General features: G+C 47.2%; 1 protein-coding gene across 2 annotated transcripts in view; it reads left to right on the top strand.

The window, feature by feature from the left end:
• INO80 (INO80 complex ATPase subunit) overlaps positions 1-9680 on the top strand; it is a 129681-nt gene extending 120001 nt beyond the window's left edge. For both annotated transcript variants that reach the window (XM_082848589.1, XM_082848588.1), the window contains 6 exons: positions 626-728; positions 1541-1629; positions 3754-3909; positions 4214-4373; positions 5455-5670; positions 8114-9680. In XM_082848589.1, the coding sequence (XP_082704715.1) occupies positions 626-728; positions 1541-1629; positions 3754-3909; positions 4214-4373; positions 5455-5670; positions 8114-8331 (942 nt within the window). In that variant the 3' untranslated portion in view covers positions 8332-9680. The remainder of the gene's footprint in view (positions 1-625; positions 729-1540; positions 1630-3753; positions 3910-4213; positions 4374-5454; positions 5671-8113) is intronic.
• Positions 9681-12354: the final 2674 nt, after the last annotated feature.

The raw sequence follows: 12354 nt of genomic DNA, 5'->3' as shown, positions 1-12354 counted from the left end.
GGCAAAGGAAGTATTGTGCTGGTAGAGAAAATAGTCCAGCCACATTGACTGGACTAAGACTAAGACTGACTTGGCTTTCATTGGTCATGAAAGCACTAAAATTTCTTGTGAATAGAAAATAAAATGAGGTCCCATACAAAAGCAGTCTACTGCCCTGGCCATTCCTTACTCCTTTTCTACCAGAATGGTGTCTACAACCTACATTCAGCTGTTGTTCATGTGAAGAGGACCCCAAGTCATGGCCTTTTCCTATTTGACATGGTTTCACATTCAGGGGAAGAAGGAATGGCGTTTGCTCTCACCCTAGTACTCTCAGTGTGACCGGCCTCTGAGTTGTGTGACAAATTTGCTGGTTTCTAAAGAAATGATTATTTGGGGTTCTTTTTCTTCTTGATTCAGTATTATTGGACCTTATAGCTATCAATTAACAGTTGCAAGCAAAGAAGTTCTCCTTTCTTTTGGACAAATGACCTGGATGAGCCAGTCACACGAATGAAAAAGAAGTAGGAAATCCAGGGGCCTCACCAGAGAACAGATTAAGAAAGATGTTTCTTTCTTTCTGAATATTTGTCATAAGGGAATGGATGCCTGATGGTGGTGGTTTTTGATCTGCTTTGATATTCAGATTCAGCGGATGGTGATTTCTGGTGGAAACTTCAAACCGGATACCTTGAAACCCAAAGAGGTGGTTAGCCTTCTTCTAGACGATGAAGAATTGGAGAAGAAATGTATGTACTCTAGACCTCTTATTAACGCTCTCTCCTCCTTACAGAGATGTTTCTTTAGCCCCACTCTTCTGGAAATGAAAGGCGCCCTTGACTGTGCCAAGGGGAGGCAAAGCCAAAGACTGTCTGGGGAGAAACATTTTTTTGGTTAATATTTTATATTAAAACCCAAAGAAGGATGTATTATGGAGTAGAAGGAAAAATTCGTGTGTATTGTTAGAGTAATATGACTTCAAATAAATGGGTACCAGGAAGGCTATATCCCTTGACACCTCAGCAGTAATGAATTTACTCTGTTCTATCCAGAGAAATGTTTTTATGGAAAAGTTGGAAAAGCACACTGCTGTATGTAACATACAAACGCTTCTCCCAGTACTTCTCGCTTTTGAGAACAATGGGTTTCAGTTTCCGACTTACCTTGTAAACCTCTGAGGACTTCGACAGCATCACATCAGAAAATGTGATGAAGCACCTTTCTTATGGGGCTCACATTTGCCACCACCTTCTAAAAACCTTGCAGGACTCTGTGCAATGCAGAGATATTAAAAGACTGAAAAGAAAAGGAAAAAGAATAAAAGGCAAGGAAAGGCCCATGACAGTGTCACTGAATCGTGATTTGAACCCCAAAACTGTTAAGAATCCAAGGAACTCTGTTCATTCTCCAAGTTAGAAAACCACCAGTTATCTGCCTTAGATGGATAGAAGTCATACCTTCAATCATAAATATAAAAGAATATGGCCACCTTAATTTCAGAGAATGAGGATTAGGATTGCCACAGATACTTCATCAGATCTTTTTAAAATTTTCTTGACAGTGAGACTCCGACAAGAAGAGAAACGGCAGCAGGAGGAAACCAACCGAGTTAAAGAGCGCAAGCGCAAGCGGGAAAAATACGCAGAGAAGGTATGTCAAGTTTGGGGTGGTGGACAGGGACTGATGGGGGTGCAGAGTGGTCCTTACAGAAGAGTCTTCAGGGTACAGGCTTGTCGTCTTGGTTACTGGTTGGTGTCCAGCTCCATCTACGTGTGCTATACAGCAGTTCTGTCCTGATAGAGAATCAAGCAGGAGAAATGCAGCCTTGGTAGAACTGTACTCCCCACACAGACATAATTACATGTGTCTGTGGTTACATGTAATTATGGACACCATTTGTTGGGACTGTTAAAAAGCATAAGTCTAATAAATGTAAGATGGATGTTACATTATTAGATTCCGTAGAATCTTAGAAGGGACCTAAGAGGTCATTAGATCCAGTCTTTCTGCCATAGTTCTGCTAGTGCACCATTCATTGTCATCTACTACTGGAAAAATAAATCGTTGGCCAGTCTGTTCATCTTTTTCTCCAATTCATGCCAAGGATTTGAGTTGTTTTTGTCTCCCTTCTGACATTTCCTACTTGAGCCCACCAGGCTAGCTGCAAAGTGGGATGTAGTTCCCCTACATTTCTCCCTGTCTTGCTGTTTCTACCAAAGTATATCAGTAATCCTTACCCCTGATCTTTACTGATATATAAATCAGAAATGAGGTCTCCAGGACTTACTCTTGTTTCAGGAGTCAGCCCATTAGTTCTGACTAGGTTCCCAGACTTACCATGCCTAAAGACTGTTGGTTTGAACAAATAAATAATTAGTTAATTAATTTAAAAATAAATAAATAAAGGCTGTTGGTTTGAAACCATTTTATTACCTTCCAGAAAGTGGCTCCTAATTTCTTCTGGTGGGTTTGGCTTACCTTTGGGTTGTGCTGAAATTCAGACATTGCCATAGCTCTGGGCCCTCAAGTCAGACATTTGTCCATGTATCATTTCCCTGGACTGTTTGGTTTGTCTGAAGCATGTTGTCTAGTCACATGTTAAAGCTGGTTGTGCTTTAAGTGGAGGTCCACTTCTTCCTCTTATGCAAGCTTGTATAGGGCCTCGTGTCCCTTTGGCTGTATGGCCCTGATGGTCAGCAGCCTAGGAGCCTGTCTATATTATATGTTCATCTTCTGATAGACACACCAGCTCAATCCACACCCTCGATTGTACCTTCTGCTAAGCAGAACTATTTCTAGCCTGAAGGATGCCCTTGGTACTCACTATATTTACAGAGTTGAAAAAAAATCTTAGGAATGAAGGCTCACATTCTTCCTAGTCTGGGCTGCTATTTCTACCCATGTTCTCAGGTTCTCTTTTATGACTCCACTTTCAAATTTCTAACCCATTGCTTACTACTATTCAGAAACAATAGCAAAGAAGAAAGGGTGATTTTCTTCAACAGGACATTGTAGGATTTACTGAGTTTGCATCAGGTGCCATCCCTACTCTGAATAAGAAGTTTCAGATAAATACCCAGTGATAATATAAACTACACAAAGACATACCGTATTAACCCTAATATAGGTCTAGATACAAATGCCGTTAGGTGCAGTGGATGGGTGTGATCCCCAGAATTTTCTAAGCACCTTCTGTTCTTCCACATCTCTCATCTGTGACAAAGCCCTCCTGAACTTGCCTCTAGAACTGTTTAGTGTAGCTTAGTCGCTCAGTCTTTAAGCGTAAATTGAGGAAATAATGAAAAGCCACTTCAGTATTCCTTATGTGTAATAAGAACCTTCATTCCCCTTATACATATTTAAAAAGAAGGCAGAGTGAAAACAGATGTGCGGAAAATATACTAAGAGCACGGGCCCTCCCTCTTGTGGGGCTGCATCAGTTCAGCCCCTGAGAAGTGCTGCAGCTTGGCCATGCTGGAAGCTGACCATGCACCCCGCCCTGTGAGGATTAGGTTTGGCACAGCTTCAGTTCAGTGTGACTGGCCTTTCAACTCTGTATTATTGTGCCAGAATATGCATAAACTCTTACTAAGCCATCCCTTTCCTCCTTCCTTAGGATTTTTTCTTCCTTTAATAATATGCTAATTGAATAAAATGAAACCTAGAACTTTACAAAGAGTCAAATTTCTGTCATCACTTTCTTCTCCAACCCCACTTTTCTCTTGGTGCCTATCCTCATCCTTTTTCCATATTTCTTGATTTGTGTGTTCCCAGAAGAAAAAGGAAGATGAATTGGATGGGAAAAGGAGAAAGGAGGGTGTGAACCTAGTGATCCCATTTGTTCCTTCGGCTGATAACTCCAACCTCTCTGCAGACGGGGATGACTCCTTCATTAGTGTGGACTCAGCCATGCCCAGCCCTTTCAGTGAGGTGAGGCTCCTTTTAGATGCCTTCATCACAGCAGTGGGGACTGTGTCCTGACCTGGTAGCCTTTGCTTTTCCAGGAGTTCTCCTGCCTTGTAGAAGGGGTTACATGTGGAATCCATGGGAAGAAAAGCAAGTGAGGACAGGCTGCCTTCTTTGGAGCCAAAGCAGGGGGTCTAACTCTCAGGAGTGAAGCCAGGCAGGAGAGGCAAATGGTGGTGAGACCTGAGAAGCACATACTGATGTAGGCACGAGGGCCATGGGCTGCGGGTGCTAGGAGGGGGGGTGATCATGACCCTTTTGCCTCTAGATCTCCATCAGCAGTGAGCTGCACACCGGCTCTATTCCCCCCGACGAGAGCAGCAGTGACATGCTGGTCATTGTGGATGACCCAGCCTCCTCAGCCCCTCAGTCTCGAGCCACCAACTCTCCTGCTTCCATAACGGGCTCCGTGTCAGACACTGTGAACGGTAAGTGATGCTGCTGTCCCATACAGCTTGGGTGAGGTCCTGATTCCTTCTTGGATAATGCCGTTTTCTACTTTCTTTAAAGAAGAGTGGAGTAGAGCAAAAAGAATTGGTAGCCTCATTCTTTCATTAGTCGATTCAAGTGAAAGGGAGAATGAGAAGGTTTAGGGAATGTAAAATAAGAACTTCATAAAGATTTCAAACTTCTTTGTTTTCTAGCCATTCCTGTCTTTCATGTTTCACCCTTATTTTTGCCAGTTTTTAATTATAGTTAGCTTTTCCAGGCCTTTCCTCACTTTGTTCTGTGGGGCCCAGTGTTGCTGCTATTTCTTGAGGACTTCTAAGTTTAAAACCTGGAAGTAGGGACTTCCCTGGTGGTGCAGCAGTTAAGAATCCGCCTGCCAGTGCAGGGACACGGGTTCGAGCCCTGGTCCAGGAAGATCCTGTATGCCACGGAGCAACTAAGCCCATGCGGCACAACTACTGAGCCTGCGTTCTGGAGCCCGCGAGCCACAACTACTGAGCCGGTGTGCAGCAACTACTGAAGCCTGCGTGGCCTAGAGCCTGTGCTCCGCAACGAGAGAAGCCACCGTACTGAGTAGCCCGCGCACCGCAATGAAGAGTAGTCCCCGCTCGCTGCAACTAGAGAAAGCCTGCGTGCAGCAACGAAGACCCAACACAGACAAAAACAAAACATAAATTAATTAATTAATTTAAAAAAACAAAAAACCTTGGGAGTAAAAGTTGATTCTCCAAGGCAGGAAAACATTGGAGTGTGCAGGTGAATCACAGGTGCACGTCTCTGGAGTTCATTTAGTAATGATCTAGTCGAAAGAAGAAATTCAGGAGTAATGGCACCACTCTTAGAGAATGAAAAGCAGCTTGAGGTGTCAGGCTGTTGTAGCTATTTACAGTTCTTACTAACGCTGTGTGATGCTGTGTCCCAGCCATTAAATTGAGGCGTAGACCTCCCTGGGAGTCCTGAAACAAACACCCTGAAAGCCATCTTCCCTGTCCAGGAGAAGAGTCTGTTAACAAATGAAGAAATAAACTTTTTTCCCTCTTGGCCCATTTGTTCCCATAGGAATTTCCATTCAGGAAATGCCGGCTGCAGGACGTGGTCATTCAGCCCGAAGCCGAGGCCGCCCCAAAGGTTCAGGAAGCACAGCCAAAGGAGCAGGGAAGGGCCGGAGCCGGAAGTCCACCGCAGGCAGTGCTGCTGCAATGGCAGGAGCCAAAGCAGGGGCTGCCGCGGCCTCTGCAGCTGCCTATGCTGCATACGGGTACAACGTGTCTAAAGGTGCGGAAGCCCCAGGGGACTACGGGCTCCATTCTGGTCGGGGACAGTCGGAAGGGTCTACTGAGCATTCTGCCAGGTAGAGCAAGTAGGACACCTCCAGGCCCAAAGCTCCTTCCCAAGCCCATGTTGGATTCTGCCTCAGCATTGAGTGGTCCTGACTCTCTCCTTGCCCTTGTGACTTGACACAGTACTGCCTTCAAAGCGTAAGTAACTGTGAAAACAGAGAAAGCTGAATTTTAAACAGAATTTCTCCTGCTTTGAGAACTGATTGTTTTCCCCCGGACCCACATTTTAATAATTACATTTCAGTAGTCGAGTTAACTTTTACCCAGCCTTGTGCTCCATCACCTTAGGGTTAAACACCTGCTGTAGGGAATTCCCTGGTGGTCCAGCGGTTAGGACTCCGTGCTCTCACTGCCGAGGGCCCAGGTTCAATCCCTAGTCGGGGAACTAAGATCCCACAAACCACGTGGCGCCAAAAAAAAACCAAAACCAAAACAAAACCAAAAAAACAATACCTGCTGTGTGCATAGGAGTATAACACATGGACCCCGCACCTGAGTGTATAATGAAAATTAGAAGGGGAAGCTGGGCATAGAATTTGTTTAGCAGCAGTACAAGGCAGTATGCGTGTCCTGAATGAAGGAAGAGGGAAGGCCTTAATTCTGGTTGTAGATCAGAAGAAGGAGGAACCGTGGATTTGATGACAAAGTTGCCAGGCTAATTCAGAAGGAAAGAGAAGGATGGTGAAGGATTTAAACTGGCGACAGAGAGTTAACAGTGACCAAGGCACGTTGGGGGTCACTGAGCAGGTCAGTCAGGCTGTGCTGAAGAGGAGCTGCGTGAGTCAGGGTTGGAAGGACCTGCTGGGCGAGAGCTTACCCGGTGTGTGACCAGGGGCTCTGGGAAGTTTGAGAAGGGAAGTAGCTAGCTATTGTGACCATGAGCTGTGGAGGATAAGGGTAGCGGTGGAATGTAGGGCATCTGAGAGCGGTGAGAAGGGCACCCTCACCATGCACAGACCTCTCTCCCATTGAAAACGCGGGCTTAGGATTTAGGGCTGCTGCAGCAAGTAAGGGGAATTTTTGGATAGAAAGTTCTCAGTAAGTGTTAGGCTACCTCCCCTTTCTCCTCCAGGGATAGCGGCCTTCATTTATCTGTTCATTCAACAAATATGAAGTATGATAGCCTACCCCAGTGTTTCTTAACCTCTTGCCAGCTCATCACACCCTTGGAAAATAACAATCATGGCAGTGGTCAAGGCTGCCATGGCAGGATTTCACCCACGGATGGGGCAAAGCATGACACTCATCATGCTTTCTCCCGGAGGCAACAGGGGGTAGAGTGTCACAAGAAAAATTGACAGTGCTTGGTGACTGGGAACGGAAAACAAGGGAAAGGACTGATCTGGACATTACCCACAGCTCCACTGTGGATGAGAGGAGACCTGAGTCTGTCTGCTGAGAATTCATTCTTAGGAATGTTCAAAAGAGTTGTTGCCCAGGAAGCCATAGCTGGAGATGGGAGATTTGAACCAGGTCCTTAAAGTGGCAGGGCTTGGAGAGCAGGGGTAGCTGCCTCCAACACAAGGAGAATGCATGAATGTAGACACAGGATAGAATGGGCAGCCTTGTGTCCTCTGGCCAGACTGGGGAGTAGAGGGCATCTTCTGAAATTAAGAAGGAAGCAGCTGGGACTTCCTTGGTGGCGCAGTGGTTAAGAATCCGCCTGCCAATGCAGGGGACGTGGGTTCGAGCCCTGGTCCAGGAAGATCCCACATGCCGCGGGGCAACTGAGCCCGTGAGCCACAGCTACTGAGCCTGTGCTCTAGAGCCTGCGAGCCACAACTACCTAGCCCACGTGCCACAACTACTGAAGCCCTCGCGGCTAGAGCCTGTGCTCCGCAACAAGAGAAGCCACCGCAGCGAGAAGCCCGTGCACCACAAGGAAGAGTAGCCCCCGCTCACCGCAACTAGAGAAAGCTGGCACATAGCAACAAAGACCCAATGCAGCCAAAAATTTAAAAATAAATACATAAATAATTTTTTAAAAAAATAAAGAGGGAAGCAACTAATCACAAGTGGTGTCCTGAAAAGGAAGAACGAATGTGTAAGAAAATACATTAGTGCCTGTAAGTTACGGCTCATCCTGCAGCCTTGGCTTTCCCATGTTATATAATGTGTGCTCTGCCCTTCAGTGCCAAGGTGACATCTTTACTCCCTGTTGATGCGGTAATGTGGAGAGAGCTGGGTAGGTATCATTTTTCTCTTACTGAAAAAACAGTTGACAGGAAGAGCAAGCAAATATGCTAAGAAGAGTGGCAGGGAGGGGCTTCCCCACGACCTCATCTCCAGACCAGACTCCAGCAACCGAGGTCAGGCACTGAGGCACTCAGACAGGACTGGTGCTTATGCTCGTCTTGCCTCTCTTTTCCTCCCCACAGGAATCTCCGCCAGCAGTCCTCTGCAGACGTCCCTTGTTCGGCCTGCTGGCCTTGCTGACTTCGGACCTTCAAGCGCCTCTTCTCCCTTGAGCTCCCCTTTGAGCAAAGGAAATAGTGTTCCTGGGACTCCCAAGAGCCTCCACTTGACCAGCAGCCTAGCCCCAGACTCCCTGGTCCGGAAACAGGGCAAAGGCACCAACCCCTCTGGAGGACGGTAACCACCTGGCCCTCCAGCTTCCTTCAACCAAACCGGGGGCTAGAGTCCTGGCCTGCAGATGGTCTTTGGATGGCTTGCCCAGTGCAGCATCTTTCATCCCAAGCCAGAGGGCAGCGATGACCAGCTGCAGCAAGGGAAAGACAGGCAGGTGGTTGGCGTGAGCACTTTGATCACCTGTGTCTCAAGAGGAATGCTCTGGGGTTGCCTGTAGGAAGAAGGCCCAAGGACAGGGATCAGGCCCACAGCATCTCAAAGGAATTTATAGGCAAGTCTTAAACCTCATACTGGGGAAGGGCCTGACAGAGACCCTGTTTAGATGCTCAGGCACACAGTCTCCATCCCCATTCCACTCTTCGGCTCTGGCCATGTTCCTTGCAAAGGCTCAGCAAGTGCTGTGAAGAGCCTTCCACAGTGGAGACTTCTCTTAGGGCTGTGATTTCCTGTGGGGCTAGGAAGGGAGGAAATCATTTATGTGACGTCCTCAGTCGTGGGCAACTCCCCAAGTCTCCAAACCCCATTTGCCAGAGTGTCACGGTTGAGGAGAGCAGCGAATGCAGAAGAAGGTAGTGGTCTGTGAGGATGACAGAAGGCTAGAGGAAGCATGCCTGGAGGCAGTTGTTTTCCCAGCATTTCCTCCCCTGTCCTGCATGGTTCGCATCAGAGAACCTTCAGGTCCCACCAGCAACAGTAGCAGCTCCCACTCCGGGACTCCCAGAAGCCAGTAAACAGACCAGGAGCCACCTCAATCAGCAGGACATCCTCACTGCCCCTCTTGCAGGCTCCCCTTGCCCTTCCTGAATGCACAGTCTCCCCACCCTTGCCCTTCAGCCCCCTGCTTGGCTGTATGCACTGTCTGTATTGCACTGAGAAAGGAAGGGATGGCGGAGTGAGCTGGAGAGGATGGAGAGAGGGCAGGCTCAGCACCCACCCTCCCAGCCCGGCCCCACCAGCCTGAGCTTGCTTCCCTCCAGGAGAGGCAAAGGGATGGTGTTGGCATGGGTGGTGTTTCTGCTTGCCCCCAGCCTGATGTCCCTGGTGGAGCAGGTGCTTCTGGGCGGGCCAGCCTCTAATTTGCACACCTGAAAATCGCGGAATTGAGTTTAGATAGATTGATTTTTAAAACTTTTTTTTGGGAGTAGGAGTGGTAGGGGAATCATTTAATTTAAATCATAAGATTCCCCTGCCCAAATCCAGACTCCTGTGTACAGATGCTATTTAGAGGGAATCAGAAAAATGCCAAGCCTTTTTTCTCTTTGAATGTGCTGTCTATTTTTATAACTGAACTTGTACATATGTATAAAGAGAGACACATCTTTCTTTTACTAACTGGAGAAAAGAAATCTTAAATAAAATGGAGTGAGATAATTTTATGTAAATTGAGGTGTCTGTGGTCTTTGCAGCCGCCTCTCCTTGGGGGCATTGTAGGGCTCTTGGGGGAGTGTGGCAGGATGAAGGGGAAGCAGAGCCCCAACATCGTCATGGTTCTTGTGGTCAGGACACGTGGTCAGTGTGACGAGGAGTGCCCTGTGGGCGTTAATTGGGCATAGGAATTTGCCTCCAGCCATCAGAGAGGAGGCTTGACCAAGTGCCTGTCGGGCCAGGGCCCTCAGGGTGTGGGCTCCTTATGACTCCAGACCTTGCCTCCAGGACTTAGGCGTAGGCAGCTTGACCTGGTCCACCATTAGGCAGTTACATAGTGGTAATCTTAACACTGACGGATTCTTTCCCCAAAACCCACAAGTGAGAGATTATCCTGGCAGTGTATAATATATAAAATCCCCAACTAATAGAAACTTTATTGTCCCAGTTTCTAAAACTGTGATGTGTGTACAAATGTGTGCATATAAACCCCAGAAACCTACCCCATTTGCAGTTCCAGTACCCACTGTCAATCAGTTAAGCCAGCAGAAATACTAAGGAACTGTGAAACGAACTCAGTGTTATCAAAGTTAGCTGTACTTGTAAGAATCATGAAGGAAAACAGTGAAATATGTTACTAGGGATTCCAAAGACATCCAGGCTTTGAAAACTTAGCTCTCTGATCAGCTGGAAAAGAATGAGTTCCCAGCCTGCACTGGCAGTGTTTCTCTGATTGAGTTAAATAAAACACTCACATATGCTCTTGCGTCACCTTTGAGCAGGGCTCGTGCTGTTCCGAATGTGCTGGCTGTGTGGCCTCCCAAGCCTTGGCTAACCCTGCACACCCTTGATTGGGGTGGCTGGCTCCTGAGAAGCTGCTGCTCACCCCGTCACAAGGGTGATGAGCCTTGTCTTCATTTTGTTGATCTTAAGTAGCACTGTCATATATGCTGGCTCTTTCTTTTCTTGCTGGTAAACTTGACCAAGGCCTCACACAGAGCAAGCCAGTGTCAGTTTCCCAATTAGCCATGCCCTATTGTCGTCACCACTGTGGCTCCTGGTCCACAAGCCCACTAGGATGGATCCTTTCCAGTTCTCATTACCCAGTGACAAGACTCTAGAACTTTGTCAAGGTCAGCAGTGGTCGTCTCTCTAGGGACCTGACAACTCAGATCCTCGCGTAGCTTCACCCAGATGCAGATGGGCTAGTATCCTCTCTTGAAAAGCATGTAAGTCTTGGATCAGAGCTCTCCAGTCTTCTGTGTCCCCAGACATGGTGCCATACCCCCCTTTTACCCATTTTCAATCCAATCCCTGAAGAAACACAGCTAACATTTCATCTTGAGGGGTGCTCGCAGCCTTAATGTTGTTCCTCCTCACCTGTCCCTCCCTTACCTGAGGGTTCACAGATGGGGCTTGAATCTTAAAAGCAAAGGCTTCAAACTCGTTAACAGCTTGAGTCCTGTCTCCAAGTTATGACTTATGCTAGCCTGTCCACTCTCTGAAGACTGCGGCTCTCAGACTGTGGGAGATGGACAGCTCTCACCTGTGAACCCAAAGAGCCAGTCCCTTAACATAGAAAAAGACTGGGGAGGGCTCCTGCCTGCTAAAAGGAGCATCCCTCAGGGAGCCTGGAGGTCCAGTCCTCCAGTGCAGATCTCACTGGATCACAGTGAGGCCATCTTTTCGAACAGGTTTCCCTTGCCACATGAGCCAGCTCTGGGGCCCTAGGTAAGCAGATTTTAAGATTGTGGGCTGCCCCATGAGCAGCCCTGGAAATGTGGAGTCTGCACTGGGCTTACTATCACAGTTTCCATGCCTAGGGCTTTGTTGAAGCACTCAGGAGTCTCTGGAGATTCCCTGGACCTAGAGTTTTAGAGGTCCCCAGATGTGCCTTAAGGGCTGTTGTTAGTGATAAACAAAAAGGGATATGGGCCACCCAAATTAAACAGAGCAGCTCTGCTTCTACTGCTAGCTAAAGATTTTGTGTGGAGTTAAACTAAGTTTAAGTTAAATTTTTTTTGAAACTTCTGAATCATCCCTTTAAGTAATGCTTATCAAACTTTAGTATAGATATGAATCACCTCGGATCTTCTTAAAATGCAGGTTGAATTTCAGACGGTCTAGGGTGAGACCTGAAACTGAATCTCTAACACACCTCAGGTGATGGCTGCTTCGCCTTGGACCACACCCGGCATAACAACGCTTTGGGCACCCTCCAGCCATGTCAGTCAGAATAAACTCTGATCTCTGCTTGTATGCCCCCACTCCAGCCAGGAAGCTCTGTGCAGGATATACAACTTGATTTTTTAGGTTACTCAATCCACCTGATGAAAGAAAATGAAAAACTAACCTTTCCAGGAAAAGTAGGTCCCATACATGTTTTCTCACTTCTTTCATTTTAAACCTGTCAATTCATGATTTTCTCCATCGCCTTTTTCCCCTGGGTAGACCTCTGTTAGCAATGTTAGGTATGAGAGAAGATCTCTGATCTGCTGCTGCCCCTCTGTCCTGTGTAGCCTCCACCAAGTTGTAGCCTCTTTAATTGCTGGAGGGTCTACGATCCCTGGACTCACTATTTTCTCTGCTGCATGTGTCTCCTTCTCGTGACCACCAGACTCCTCAGGGCCAGTCAGCTTTCTGAACTAACTCCTAAGCCCTTTTC

The sequence above is a fragment of the Leucopleurus acutus genome, assembly GCF_964270905.1.
Source record: "Leucopleurus acutus genome assembly, chromosome: 1".
NCBI lineage: Eukaryota > Metazoa > Chordata > Mammalia > Artiodactyla > Delphinidae > Leucopleurus > Leucopleurus acutus.
Note: the sequence above shows the minus strand (reverse complement) of the source record. Positions and strands in the feature narration are given on the sequence as shown.